The sequence below is a fragment of the Podarcis filfolensis genome (genome assembly GCF_964270895.1).
Source record: "Podarcis filfolensis genome assembly, chromosome: 2".
Taxonomy (NCBI): domain Eukaryota; kingdom Metazoa; phylum Chordata; class Lepidosauria; order Squamata; family Lacertidae; genus Podarcis; species Podarcis filfolensis.
The window spans coordinates 53,547,951-53,563,180 of record NC_139605.1 but is presented as its reverse complement, the minus strand read 5'-3'; the positions used below and the strand labels follow the sequence as shown (position 1 = coordinate 53,563,180).

The following is a 15,230-nucleotide window of genomic DNA, read 5'->3' as shown; positions in this document are numbered from 1 at the left end:
TTAACACCTGATGGACTTGTGCCCTTATATACATGTTTTTCATATTTTATACATTTGGATAAAAAATGCACATGGATTGTTTTGAATGTTCTTAATGTATCCACATTGGGCTCCTCCAGACTGGTTTGGGTTTCTTTGTAGTTGTATGCTGCAACGTATGTAATACACTAGTCCCAGGTCAGGTTACAATAATGCGATTATGGCACAACAAAAGCCAGACAACTCCCCACCCACCCATGTTCAGCAGGAAGCTCCGGTACCTGTACCCATTGGAAATGTCCATCTTGAAATGTTTGCAGGTGCAAACGGTATTGAAAGTGGAATCATGTAGAACTGCCCTGATGCCAATGTGAGCAAAGCGCATCATAAATGCAAACTAGAAAGGGCTTTTGGGGGAGCTCCATTGTGTGATGGCTAAATAGATAAACAAAACAAATCTGAACTGCTGTCCTTAGAGGACAACAATAGTATGTATGTATGTATGTATGTATGTATTTATTTATTTATTTATGCGTGCATGCAACTTGCGGTGTTCTGTTCTGTTTTGTTTAATTGGTGTTAGTGCCTGATCACTGCCAGTGTGTCAGCAGAGAGCAGTGGAGGAGGCTTAATTTATCTCTCCCTATTGGGGGTGGGGGGAGGTTAGAGAAAGGTTCACTTTCTAGCTAGAGTATTCTCCTGTGGCTGGGAAAGGGATTGCCATGCTCCAGGTGGAAGACTGCAGGCCAGTGACTCCTTTTCTCCTTCTCTCTCTTCCTCTGCTTGGTCTCTCTTCAGATGATGTATTTTTGCTGCCAACCAGAGACAAGCGCAACCCTTTGCTGTATGCTGTTTTCACCACCTCCAGGTAAGGATAATGGTGGTTTCCTCCACTTTCAGCCGGGTTTCCTTTTCCCAAGAGGCTGTAAAGGTAATGTCTGACCTTCTGGGAAATGTCCCCCCAGACATATTGGAGGGTGTGGGGTGGAGACACCATTTACCTGGTTATTCCTTCCCCTAATGCTTCTCTGTGGTCTGCTCCCACAGCACCGTCTTCAAGGGCTCTGCTGTCTGTGTCTACCATATGAGTGACATCCGCAGAGCCTTCTTGGGACCTTTTGCTCACAAGGAAGGGCCAAACTATCAGTGGGTGTCCTACCAAGGCCGGGTCCCTTACCCCCGCCCAGGAATGGTATGTGCCTTGGACTTGGGGTGATGAAATGAAGCCAGGTTCAAACTACTTAGAAACCATTTGGCAGGCAAGCGGTATGTAGAATTCAATAGTAATGATAATAATAAAAAATAACAAGGGTGCTTGCTGATGTAGAGATGTGGGAACACCCAGAACAATATGTTTGGAGAGCTCTTGGCTAGATGGAGAGAAGAGCGGGCTGAAATGAGGAAATGGGGAAATGGGCTGGGGGAGGATGGGGATTTCTGGTCCAGGATTGTGGGGTACTGACAGTATTCTATGAAACTTCAGGGCTTCAGAAAACTAAGGAAATTTGGGCATCACCAGAGCTGCCTGGAAGGGTAGCGGGGGATTAAAGGTAGGGTGTGATTGGACTGGAAAGGGAGTTACATGGGGTGCATGGAGGCCTGTGATGTGGTGTTTCTAGGAGTAGATTGTTTTTACATGCCTGGGCCTTCAACTCTCTCTCTCTCTCTCTCTCTCTCTCTCTCTCTCTCTCTCTCTCTCTGTCCCCCTTCCTCCCTCTCCCTCTCCCTCTCCTCTTCAGTGTCCCAGCAAAACCTTTGGCACATTTAGTTCCACCAAGGATTTCCCCGATGACGTGATTCAGTTTGCTCGCAACCACCCGTTAATGTACAACTCGGTGTTGCCACATGGCCAGCGACCCATCTTCCTGCAGACCAACGTGGGCTACACCTTCACCCGCATCGCAGTAGACCGAGTGGCTGCTGCTGACGGCCACTATGACGTCCTCTTCATTGGCACAGGTGTGTCTGCACACCTCCCCTTCTGATATGCCTACCAAGTTCCCTTCTGCTTCTTAAAACAGCATGCTAGGATGCCCACAGTTCAAGGGTCAAAATGTGCGTTCTGGCGACCAACTCTAGGTAACCCTTAGCTCATTCCTTGTAGAGCACTCCCTCCAGATGTGTATGTAGGGCAGCAGTGGGGCACCTCAGGCCCTCTGGCTATCTCTACACAGCCCTCAGGACTTTTCCCTGGCCTACCTCTTGTCCTGCTTGAGTTCTTTTCCCTGACTGGAATATATCCTTGAGTGATGATAATTTACAATAGAAAATGATGTGGCTACACAGGCATGGTTCAATTTAGGGCCTTCTTTAGCTGCTATTAACTTTAAAATGTGTGTACATACACACAGAGGAGATGCTGTTCATTATTCTCCCGCCTTGTTTCTAATTGCACAGTCACTGTGTGTAGTGAAACGTTATATGCTTTCAGCTAGAACCCTTGTCCTGTTGCCTTTGCCTCCCCCAATCCTGTTGGCCACATTCCCGCTTTCAGCTGGTGCACTGAAAGCTTTGATTTAGCATAAGATCAAAGGAGACTGGAAACAAGATCCCTAAAGGGACCAGCTTAAGTGCCTCAAATCCTTGGAAACTTGGCACATTTTGTTGACCTCATCTCTTTTGTATGAACCAAATTGCCTGGCTTTCAGCTCTTCTTGCATGGCGTCTCTGTGGCTTTGAGAAATCTTTCCAGGGGGAGGCGAATAATAGTTCTACAGAGCTACCTTTGGAACTTGGGAAGCATCTGCCTGCCTGCCTGCGAATCCCCCTTTTGTTGTGCTAAATTGTCCCACTTGCCTGGCAGACATTGGCACTGTCCTGAAGGTCGTCTCTGTGCCCAAGGAGAGCTGGCAAAACATGGAGGAGTTGCTGCTGGAGGAGCTGCAGGTGTTTAAGGTGAGTGTGAGCAAAAGGGGAAGGCTGTCTCAGCTGAAGCCAAGCACAGCTGTGCAATGAAAGGACTGTGATGTCCACTCAGGGGCTCCATCTGGCCTAAACATTTCAGAGTTTTCCCTGAATGCTACAGAAGCTTAGAATGTGATGTGGCGCTCATGTCCTGCTTGCAGGTTTCCTGTAGTTTGGCCACTGTGAGAACAGGATGCTGGACTAGGTGGGCCTTTGCTTTGACCCAGTAGGGTTCTTCTTATGCCCGTCTTGTATAAAACTCTGATGGTGGCGACAGTCTTCAGGGCTTCACTTGAGAAACAGAGACAGTAACCTGGGTGCCCTGGGAAAGTGCTTGGATTACCGATTGCATAGGAACAACCCTTAAGAAGAAGAACAGGGATACTGATTGCCTGTCACCAACTCAGTAACACCGCAATTCCTTTTTCTCATTGGCAGGACTCCTCTCCAGTTACAAGCATGCAGATCTCCTCCAAGCGGGTACGTCATGCAGCAGAAGAGCTTTGGGGAGCCATGGCGTGGGAATGCGAACAGGGAGGCAGTGCAGTGATGACTTCTGCATGCAGTTGGGGAGAGAGCTCAGCAGTGGGAGATTATCTGAACAGGGCCTGGTATTCATACAGATATATGTTTCCAAGTAAGAGAGAGTCTATCAGAGGTCCTCTGATGATGAGGCTGTCCCACCTCCTTCAAGACACCTTGTCCCATCCATCTGCCCTGTGGTTGGTTTAAGTAGGGTTGCCACATGTCCAGATTTCCCCAGACATATCCGGAATACTGCAGTCGGCAGCAGTGTCTGGTTGGAAATCGATAAAATGTCCGGGAAAATCTGGATATATGGCAGCCGATGTCGGCAGTGCTGCCATTTTTCTATTTCAGTTCTCTTCCTTCCATCAACAAGTGTCAGGCCACTCTAGATTTCTCCATGGTGAAGCTAGCAGTTCCCATGCTTTCCCAATGAGAGCTCTGGGCTTCTTTCTTTCTGGGAAAGCCTCGTACCCACCTCTTTTGTGGTGGTGGTGTCAGAGAGGCCAGAATCAGGTGTAATACTAAGGCAAGCGGCAGAAGACATTGACTTGGCCTTAATAGGACTGTGTGGCTTTGTCTCCTAACAGCAACAGCTCTACATTGGCTCCAGGACTTCTGTTTCCCAGCTGCCCTTGCACCGCTGTGGGATCTACGGCAAAGCTTGTGCTGAATGCTGCCTGGCTAGAGATCCATACTGTGCCTGGGATGGGACTACCTGCACTCGCTACATGCACAACACCAAAAGGTATGGTATGACTGCGGGGCTTTCTTGAGGGCAGGGTGGGGCAGAGAGTGATAATGGAGCCTGCCTGTTGTCTCTTGGGCCACCTACCCTCTTGCTGCCAGCCAGCTGTGATCTGGTTTGGTGGGAGATTTCCCCCCCATCTCCTGTTGGCTTGCCTCGAGCAGTGCCCAAAGGGACACAGACCTACATCCTGACAGCATCCCCGTATGCAGTCTTGGCATGGCCACTGTCCGCTCTTGCCTGCTTAAGAGCCTGCTTCTCCTCTGAGGCCATAGGACAGATGCTGCTGATACCAAGATGTGGGAAGGAAATAGCTCCCGGCCACTACATTCAGCTGGATCTGTCTATCCAGGAGCGGTACTCTCCAGGTTGCCCAGGATGTGCACTGTAGGATGTCAGTTCTAAGATGTTGTGACTAGAACCCAAGCAGGACAAGAGCAATCTTGCTACACAGCCCCTCTGAGGAGAACATTTGTCTCCAGGAGAAGCCACACATCCCAGCCCACCTCAGAAGTAACTGTATTTTTCGCTCTATAGGACGCACTGGACCATAGGACGCACCGGACCATAGGAGGGGGAGAACAGGGGGGAAAAATTATCCCCCTCTCTGCTCAGCGCCCCTTCAGCGAAGCAGCAGGAGAAACAGAGCCCCTTCCATTTCTCCTCCCACTTTGCTGAAGGGGCGCTGTGCAGCTCTCCCTCTCTGCTGAAGCCGGGAGAGTCTTGCTCTCCCGGCTTCAGCAAAAGGAACCCAAAGCCTTTGGAGCACAGCGTGAGTTCCCGCTGCGCTCCAAAGGCTTCAGGCGGCTATCCCTGAAGCCTGGAGAGCGAGAGGGGTCGGTGCACACAGACCCCTCTCGCTCTCCAGGCTTCAGCGAAAGCAACGCGAAGCCTCCGGAGCGCAGAGGGAGCGCTCCCTCTGCGCTTCGGAGGCTTCGCGTTGCTATCACTGAAGCCAAGGAGCCTGCATTCGCTCCATAGGACGCACACACATTTCCCCTTAATTTTTGGAGGGGAAAAAGTACATCCTATAGAGCGAAAAATACGGTACAACACACCCTGCTTTTGATCCTGATCAACCTTTCTGTGCTCTCTCTCTCTCCCTCTTCTTGCAGGCGGTTCCGGCGTCAGGATGTGCGAAATGGGGATCCCAATGTGCTCTGCTTTGGAGGTGAGTGCACTTGGACCCTACACTCTGCATCATTCATGCCCAATTTGGTGTGTCCACCATCACCAACAATGTAAGACATAGCATGGCCTCAGGCTACTGCACTGAATTAGTTCTAGATGCAGTGGAACGTGTGCCTTCCCACCCTCAGCACATATGCACGCATGCACTCTCTTCTCTCACACCTGGCGTACAATACTGAATGCCAGAACCAGAGGAGCACTGAGAAAACATGAATTCTGCTCAGTGCCCTACTATCCTGTCCCCACGATTAAAAAAGAAAAAGAAACGGCGCACTCAGCAGCAAGTGTTCCTCAACTTTCAAATTACTGCATGGAAAGGGAATTGGACCCTAGAAGAAACTAAATTCACGCTCATTCATTTATCCAAAATACACTGAGCACAGCTGCACATACAATCTTTCTTTCATTACAACTGTCTTCAGAGCTTAGTTGCTCACTTAAGAATAGATTCTGTTAAATATAGCCAGGACAGCATCCTGGATCCATAGATTGTTCCCTCAAAACACACCCCATTTTGTAGCCAGCTTGGACTTCTGTTTCGATTTCTTCATGCCTTGCTGCAGCTCTGGCCTCAGCACATCCCTGTGTGTTCGTTGTCCTGCCCATATCTCTGTGCTGAGATTAACATATGACCGTATTGAGCTCTCACAACTTCTGTGCAGATCCCCAGCGAAGCAGCGTCCCAGAAAAGAAGTTATATGGAGTGGAAGGCAGCAGCGCTTTCCTGGAGTGCCTCCCTAAGTCACTGCAGGCCCAGGTTGTGTGGACGTACCAGAAAAGCAGCAGCGCCCCCCGGAAGGAGGTAGGAGCTTGGCTGCTGTGTGCACCTAGACCAGGGGCACCAAACGTTTTAGGCCAGTAGGCACATTTTGAATTTGGTTGTGGGTTCCAGTCACAAAACAGCTGCTGCCATTGATGGCAAAAGACATGCACATCAGCCACTGCCACACACAATCACATAGAGAAGCTCTTTGTACTTCTCCTCTGTTCAGAGTGGAAGGAAGGGTGTCCTATCCTGGCATCCAATGAAAGGTGCCTGCCCATGTTTAAGAGGCGTATTCCACGTAGGAGTGGCTGAGCCAGTGCAAACAGGAACTAAGCAGGAAAAAACAAACAGCCTCTCATGCATTGTGGAATTTTGAGCGGATCTTTGCCGAGAGCTTTCGCGGGTATCATAGGAGGGTACCATCAGGAACACCCTGGCACCTGGGGGTGCTATGTTGGTGACCCTTGATACAGAAATATAAGAGAGAATGAGAAACAAAGCTGGCAGAATATAGAGTGGCTGGGGAAACCCAGCCAGATGGGCGGGGTAGAAATATTAAAATTAGTAGTAGTAGTAGTAGTAGTAGTAGTAGTAGTAGTAGTAGTAGCAGTTTTACTTTCTCAAGCTACCTCAGCCTCCCTTTGGTTCTAAACCTCCTGGTATCATAAGTATCTTTTTTGCCTCTGTGATTCTATGAATTCTGTAATCATTCAATCAATCAGTTAATTAATAAGGCAGGCACGCTGGCCTCCACTTCTGCACATTCCCTTCAGCAGATTCTTCCTCCTTCAGTGCAGGCCCCACTGCTTATAGCAGGGACCTGTCTCCAAGCAGATACCTAGGATTTGTTTAATTAATTTATTTAACCATTTATATGCCTGTAAAGGTAAAGGTACCCCTGCCCGTACGGGCCAGTCGTGTCCGACTCTAGGGTTGTGCGCCCATCTCACTTAAGAGGCCGGGGGCCAGCGCTGTCCGGAGACACTTCTGGGTCACGTGGCCAGCGTGACGAAGCTGCCGCTGGCGAGCTAGCACCAGCGCCGCACACGGAAACGCCGTTTACCTTCCCGCTATAAAGCGGTACCTATTTATCTACTTGCACTTAGGGGTGCTTTCGAACTGCTAGGTGGGCAGGAGCTGGGACCGAAAGACGGGAGCTCACCCCACCGCGGGGATTCGAACCGCCGACCATGCGATCGGCAAGCCCTAGGCGCTGAGGTTTTACCCACAGCGCCACCCGTGTCCATTATATGCCTGTGGATCACAGTAAAACATCAGCCCTGACCACTGGTCCTGTTAGCTAGGGATGATGGGAGTTGTAGTCCCAAAACATCTGGAGGGCCAAGTTTGGCCATGCCTGCAAGTGGTTTGCAAGAAATATTTTAATTATCAGAGAGTTTTGAAACAATTACAAACATTTAAAAACAGTTAGAATTAACATTAAAGGCAATTAAAATATGCAAGCATCTATGTGTTTGAAAGGCCTTACTGTTGATGGGGCCATCCTCCCTCCTGGTTCTTGAATCGTTATTCCTGCCTGTCCCATCTCAATTCCTCACCCCTACTGATGACCTCTCACCAATGCTATCCCTTTTCTCTGGCCTTACTAACCTGCAGGTGCTGTTGGATGACCGGGTCATCAAGATGGAGCGGGGGATCCTGTTGCGCAACGTGCAGCGCAAAGATGCTGGCCTCTACCACTGCCACGCCACGGAGCACGGCTTTACCCAGAGTTTGCTGCACCTCCAGCTTGAAGTGATCCACGCCCAGCAGGCCGACTCGCTCTCCGTCTCCCGGGAAGAGGAGCCCGCGCAGCCCTTCCACCGCAAGCTCTGGTACCAAGATTTCTTGCAGCTGGTGGACCACCCCAACCTCAGTACCATGGACCAGGTATGTGAGCAGCTGTGGAGCCGCAAGAGCCACCAGCCGAAGAAGAAGCCGCCACTACCCCCTCCGCTCAGCGTCAAGGCCAAGAGCCACAAGTGGAAGCACCTGGAGGACAAGCGGAAAGGCCGCAGCCGGAGAACACACGAAGTGCCCCGTGCAGAGAGGGGGCCCCGGAGCACTGACGTCTGGTGACCTGCATGGAGTGCAGCTGGACAACCAACCTCTATGCTGGGGAGCAGGGTGGGCGTGTAGGGAAAGGGGTGGGAGAGAGGATGCAGGACCATGGTTTGGTGGAGAGGGCTTCCTTTCCATCCTCCTGGCGGCCGCTTCATACGTAGTTTGTAGGGGGGTGTTGTCGTCATAGCAACTTAGCTGCCATTCTTCAGAACTCGGTGCGAAGCAACAGAACCCGACAGGAGAGGGTGGCTTCTGTAGCTCTCGCCTCTTCCGTAACATACAACCAAAGATGGTGGCAGCAGTCTCGGGGGACCAAAGGAACCAAGTTATTATGATATCCTGTGCAGTGGGAAGTAAACCAGACAGGATACGCCAGGAGTTGTGGTCCCTTTTTTCTTTGCCTCAAGGATCTGCTGACTGTCAAGATGTAATTCTGGGGCTGAGGAGCCTTCAAGCTCTGGAGCGTCTGTTTGTGCTCAGAATCTTCCTCTGAAGAGGACAGTCCCCCGACGCATCCCTCTGTCTTGATAGGCAGGGTGCCTACCCCGTTTCCTCTCGCTTCCATAACCAAACCGACCTGCCTTGTGCGCATAAGTGTAGCAATGTGCTCTCCCCCTCCAGAGACACTACAGAACCACTGATGTATTTATTAACAGATTGTTAACTGATGAATGTAAATCCACCACCAGGTGGCCCACCAGCATTTAGCCTCTGACTGAAGGGACAGGGCTCCTGTTGCCCAAAGGATTGTGGGTACACTTCTGAAATGTTTTGGATGTGCATGTGGCAACGATGATGGTAACAGAGATGAGGAACCGTGGCATATCTCCTACGTTCTCAGATCTATATTTTATATGGCCCTTAGGGGATTCTTCATCAGACTGAGACCCCCTCAAGTGGCAGGGCAGTAACAGAAAGGCAGTTAACACACTGGTAAAATATTGAAGTTGAGGCCCTGTCATGACACAAGGATGTTTGTACGGTCATGTTGAGCAGTGGAGGTGTCTGTCTGTCCTTTCTTTGAAGGTTATTGCCAGAAGAATGATGGCCAACCAAGGTTTGTTCCCTGCTTTGGTCTGCTCTGGTGCCCAAGTCACCAGCCACAACCCATCAGGAGCAATATCTAAAAGAGTAGCCCAGACCTCCCCTTCTCAATCTGTTTTGGGCCATATCTTCCACCTTCTCTTGGCCATGTTGACTGGGGGTGATGGGAGTTGTAGTCTAAACCATTTGTAGGGCACCATCTTGGGAAAGCCTTGGCTAGACCAAATGAGGACACTCATTTTGAATTCTTCATTTTGGGAGTGCCTTGTGAGGCACCTCTGTGGAGTGCCCAGAAAGGTGTAGTCATGCAGATGAAGCTCATCTGTCCCTTAGATATTCTGGGGAGGTGTTGATCTCTGTGTTGCTTCCTGTTCTGTAGAAAAACAGGAGGTTTCAGTCTGAAGGGAGGTGGAGGTGTTGGCCTGATAGAGGTAATGCAGTCTTGTCTTGGATTATGATTTGGGCAGCAAGGGTCTGAGACAGATAGATCTGCTCTGATTTAAGATATATAAGCTGTTTCTGTGGTGTCTGAAACATTAGAAAGGGGTGATATCAGCACTACCTAGTCAAGCTGAAAGTCGCTGTCCAATGAAACAGAAAGTGAGACTGGAGCCCACCATCTTCAAGAACAGAGCAGAACCAATGGTTAGTTATTAAATTCACAGTTCACATCCAGTAAAAGGAAAACTGGCTTACAGAGTTCTCAACAGCCTGTTGGGTACCATTTTTTTAGTGCAAACTGCCCCTAAATTGTCCTGCCAGTGAGGAATTTCACAGCTTCTTTTAAAAAAAATATCATTGTTTTGCCTTTTATTTCCCTTTACTTTTAGAGTAGCCTACTGCCATGGCACCAGGCTGTCCCTTTTGCCTATGTAGGGTAAAAACTTTCTCTATAATACATGGACGTTAGAACTAATCAGAGATATTTTACAAATAGATTCTGCTACATTGTCATTCTACTTAGGGTTGCCATATGTCCTCCTTTTCCAGGACACATCCTCTTTTTCATGGCTGTGTAAAATGAGTGTCGTCACAGCAATCCATAGTTAAAAGTAGAAGTCAGCAAATGTGTCCTCTTTTTTGCTCTTCAGAATATGGCAGCCCTATCTACACCTCCCTCCCCACTTTACCAGGCAAAATTGCTGATTTAAAATGGAAACAATATCCCACATGTACAGGTCTTTTAAGGTTGTTTTAAGAACACTTTTTGCAGCATTGTAAGCTACACCACAGACTGTGTGGAGCTGTGTGGTGAGGGATAAATGGCAAAGGAGAAGCAAATCAAGCTTATCACATGATTCCAGAGTCTTTGGTCTACCCAAAAATGGACTTGGAAATGTAGTTTTCAGAGAGCGCAGAGAAAATGACAATTCCTGGCATGCCTGGCACCAGGCTCAGAGTGATAGCAGCACCAATGCCATGTGCTGAAGGAAGGAGGAGAGACCTACCCCCCTTGTCACTACCAGAGCTGCAGAAGCAGCAGCGAGGTTGACATTTCGGTGAATGAGAGAATTTGAAGGCTCAGCCGGGGGATAGGTTAGGGGAGGGATTTGACCATGTTGGGCCTTCAGCTGGGAGCATACCTGAGTTTCCAGAGCGACTCTCTTGAAAAATAGCTGATCACATAGTCTGACTTTTCCTAGACTGTATCATTTCAGACTGCAGATATGGAACTGTTTGGTTGAATGCTGTCCCATATTTTTTTTTTAAAAAAATATATCCATGCACATAAAAAAATAGCATGCCAGAAAGAGGTTTAGGGAACCCCCTTCTACCCCGACATCTTGTTTTCCAAGGCAGCTGACTGAACCCTGTTGGAGACCAGGGTTTCTGAAGCCTTTAAACGGCATTAATAAAATGGCATTAAGAAAAACATAATGTCATCACTGTAATCTTCCTTGTTTGGTTATGGGGAATGGCTGTGATTTAGTATGCTGCTCAGGTCTTAGCCTGTTTCCTATAGCTAAGGGGTGTAAGGGAGAGTGTGTCATGAGATTCAATTATGCCTAACACTTCATCTTTGAGTTCTGCCTCCTACTCTCTTTTGTGCATGATTGACAGCTGTGAAGGATTCAGGCATGCATAGCTTGCCATTTCCCCTTGTATAATTTGGGGAAAGGGGTTAGACCCATTATTGTGCAGTGAGCCACACATGAGACACCCTTCTCAGCTTACATGGCATACATACTTGTGGTTTGAGCCTCTAGGGCTTGCCACTTGGAAGGTTGGTGGTTCAAATCCGCTTGACAATGGTGAGCTCCCATTGCTCTGTTCCAGCTCCTGCCAACGTAGCAGTTCGAAAGCACACCAGTGCAAGTAGATAAATAGGTACTGCTGTGGTGGGAAGGTAAACGGCATTTCCGTGTGCTCTGTCTTCTGTAACGGTGTTCTGTTGCACCAAAAGTGGTTTAGTCATGCTGGCCACATGACCCGGAAAGCTGTCTGTGGACAAACGGCGGCTCCCTTGGCCTGAAAAGCGAGATGAACGCCACACCCCATAATCACCTTTGACTAGACTTAACCATCCAGGAGTCCTTTACCTTTTACCTCCCCCCCTCCCAACTTAGGGTGTCTAAGTGTAGTCATAATAAGCTAGTAGCATAAGAACAGAAGAACAATCCTGCTGGATCAGGCCCGTAGCCCACCTAGTCCAGCATCCTTTTCTCACAGTGGCCCACCAAATGCCTGTGGGAAGTCTGCAAGTCAGACCTGAAATCAACAGCACTTTCCCCATTTGTGATGCAGTGGGGGCAGCTACTTTTAAACCTAGATTATTTCCCTAGTTAAAAGCATCAGTCACCATCCTGAAACTTTGTGGATGAAACTCAGCTATTTGGCAGGTATAACTTATTGTTCCCCACTCCTTCCATTTGTTTCCTCTCTTCCCGTGTCCGGGAGGAAAAGATATATTGATCATGAAAACCCCCATTTGGAACCTCAGCGTTTTGGCCATTAAGGTTTCCATACCGAAGAAAGAGGCATCGGAATAATGACCTTGGCAACTAATTACTGTTTTACCTTATATATCTTATCTGTTGAACCTATGATAAGTTCTAAAGGAAATAGTAGCAGCGAAAATAAGTGTGCAGTTGCTGGACTCGAGGCATAGATGTCAGCCAAGGTGGCCTGTGGTGAGTTAACCCAGCCTCAGTAGTGACTGGGTCTACTTTACGACATGCAACAAGAGTGTGCTGGATCCAGTGTGGTTGGAATATATTAACACAATAAAGCAGTTTTAACTTTGTGTGTCTGGTTTCCATAACATGGAAGTGATCACTGCATACATTTTTAGGTGCTTGCAGAACATCACCTGTTGTCCTCACTCTAGAAACAGAGCAATGATTATGGAGGCAGACCAAAATCCCTTCTTCATTTATGGTTCCAAAACAGCAAAGTACCATGGGCATGGTTTCATCAAGCTATCACCTAGGGGTCATGGAAATTAGGCCAGCTGTCATGTATTACTTAAGATAAGTGAAGCCTAGGACATGATAGCCTATAGAGGTATTTAAGGTCTCCTGCTTCACTTGCTAAATTTCTGCCTATCTGGTCATTGCCAGGAACAGGGCCTCCTGTACCTTTGCCAGCACTCTGCAAAGCAGAAATTTAGCAGGTAAATCGGAGAGAAAGTGAACGTAGAAAACATTGTTTGCTTTATTTCTGCTTGATCAGGCGGCAGGGGCAAGACCAGCTGGGTCACATGACTGACAAAGGAGCAGTGCACTCTAGGTAATATGCACAAATTTTCTATTTGGGTAATGCACCCAAGGAGGGTTTAGGATGGGATCTGGGGGAGCTCCTTACCTTTCCCCATGATGTCTTTAGCTGAATGGCAGCCTTAAGTGTCTGGACAGGTTTGTAGTTTCCCTAGGGGGGACGGGGGGTGGGGGGAGAAGGGAAGTGGGGAGATGACTTGAGAGACAGTGGAATATTGCTACCCCATTAATTAGCAGGTTAGGCCCCTAAAAACAATGATGGCAATATGTGACATTCTCAAAAATGCAGTCAGGGGGGTTGGGGGGGGAGGCAAAGGTTCTGCCCTCTCTGGCTTTAAATTAAGTCATAACAGCAATTTAGAGTTTAAAAGATTGGGGTTTTCATTCTTCCAGCACCATCTCAGCTGTGAGAACTTGTTGCCATTTATTTAATTTGATCGTGAGATTGCCAAGCTCTAACTGGATAATCATGTTATATATACATTTTGAACAAAGTTTTTTTCTTCTTCTTCTTCCCATGGTCACAAATTTTAGATCATCCTCTCATTATATTCGTTTCATGTAGTTCAACAGCACGGCTCTCAAAAGTCTTGCTATAACAATACTTTTGACTGCTTACACAGCTCTTCAGTCTTGACCATGACCATTGCCAATTAAGCTTTGTGCCATCTCAGGATCATATGAAGCCGTATTCCTTTCCCGGATCAACTGTTAAAATCTTTCTGGAGGACTAAGAGTCTGTCACAGGTCTTGCCAACCTTTTGGGGTCAGTGGGCGCATTTGGAAGTCGAGCGCCCATCACAAAATGGCTGCCGTGAGGCTGTGGGAAAACACAAAAGGGGGCCTCGTGAGGGTTCAGGAGAGGATGAGATAGTGCAAACAGGAGCAGAATAGTAATAGCGAACAGTCTCACACATTGTGAATTTTTGAGGAAATATTTACTGAAACCTTTCATGGACGCCATAGGAGGCATTGGAGTGTGCACTGGCACCAGCAGGCCCTTTTTTGGGTACCTCTGGCCTGTTGTTTGGAATGTACCTGTTCATAGCCTCAGGTGATCACGTTCGCCAAAATCCTGCTCAAATGCATCTCTCTCTCCCTATAGTCCAGCCTCAGGCTGTCAGGAATGAACCTTGGTCTACACAAACAGCTCACCATATGGGGAAACTTATCTTGGGCTTCACAGTTAATTATTCCCAGCAAATTAATGCCATTGTCACAGACATTTCCTTTCTTTCTGGCTTCAGTGTTTATTTCCTCCCCTTCCTACCTGCCAGCGGAGGATACCACTTTCTCAGATGAAGTCCATGAAAGTCTTATGCCATAGTAATTTTGCTAGTCTTTAGCACCAGCTAGCTTGTATCAGCCAGGAGAGGAGGGTGTGGGGATTGCCTTTTTTTCTTGGTAGATCTTTCTTTCTCTAAATCCCCCTCAGCAGTTCTTGGGGGGGGGGGAGGGAGAGGGATTAGTTACGTCAACTCCAGGCTGGCATGATTGTGGGAGATCCTGATCCTGGGGCCGTTCTGAGAAACGAAGAAGACAAAGATCTGGGCAATCCAGGACCACATCTGTGCCACCCTCAGAAAACTTCATTTTGTGGCCTAAAGAAACACCCATGATAGAGCTGTTTCCATTGAGTTGTCCTTAAGGAGGCACCTTGTGGTCCTCCATGAAGCTCCCCTCAGCCAGTGGATCTGGGGGATAGGATTGTGCTGTCTCATCCCTCAACCTTAGCTCACCCATTTTTAAATACACAAATAAATTGGGTGGCCTACAGTACAGGGTAGTGATTCCTGAGCTCATCATGTGAAGTGCTTTAAGCAAGGAACATTACTCTATAAAATATTATGGCAGGAAATTGGTATGGAATACATTTGGCTTCTTCCAGTTCCCTGAAATCAAAAGGGAAGATTAGGCTGCTGGTAACTCCTGCTTCTTCTTCTGTGAAACAGAGGCTTTTATTAGCTTTGTAAGTGTCAAAATGATGAGCAGTATAAGTGATAGTTTGCCTGTGAAAGTGTCTATGAAAGTACAAGTCATTCAAACAAAATAAACAGCTGAGTTGACTGGAAGCAGCCACTAGGAGGCATAAAAGCACTATGGCCGTGTTATAAATCCCTATTTTATTTTATTCTATCTATATTTTCATTTTCATTTTTATTTAAACTGCTTAATACTTTGAGAATGTAGCTGCCATAGTACAACTGCTATGTGAAGAAAGCAATTTTAGGATAGCAAAATATTGTGGCACAAATCTTTCAATAACTAGGATAGAAGCGGTTTAGTCATGCTG

At 47.8% G+C, this 15,230-nt stretch overlaps 1 protein-coding gene across 3 annotated transcripts in view; it reads left to right on the top strand.

Annotated features, from left to right (window-relative positions):
• SEMA3B (semaphorin 3B) overlaps window positions 1–12,465 on the top strand; it is a 72,984-nt gene extending 60,519 nt beyond the window's left edge. For 2 of the 3 annotated variants that reach the window (XM_083603339.1, XM_083603338.1), the window contains 9 exons: window positions 778–847; window positions 1,027–1,171; window positions 1,719–1,938; window positions 2,783–2,874; window positions 3,322–3,363; window positions 3,999–4,156; window positions 5,272–5,327; window positions 6,010–6,149; window positions 7,731–10,940. In XM_083603339.1, the coding sequence (XP_083459465.1) occupies window positions 778–847; window positions 1,027–1,171; window positions 1,719–1,938; window positions 2,783–2,874; window positions 3,322–3,363; window positions 3,999–4,156; window positions 5,272–5,327; window positions 6,010–6,149; window positions 7,731–8,192 (1,385 nt within the window). In that variant the 3' untranslated portion in view covers window positions 8,193–10,940. Of the gene's footprint in view, window positions 1–777; window positions 848–1,026; window positions 1,172–1,718; window positions 1,939–2,782; window positions 2,875–3,321; window positions 3,364–3,998; window positions 4,157–5,271; window positions 5,328–6,009; window positions 6,150–7,730; window positions 10,941–11,659 lie in introns of those variants that run through there. The other variant, XR_014545450.1, reaches the window with a different exon arrangement.
• Window positions 12,466–15,230: the final 2,765 nt, after the last annotated feature.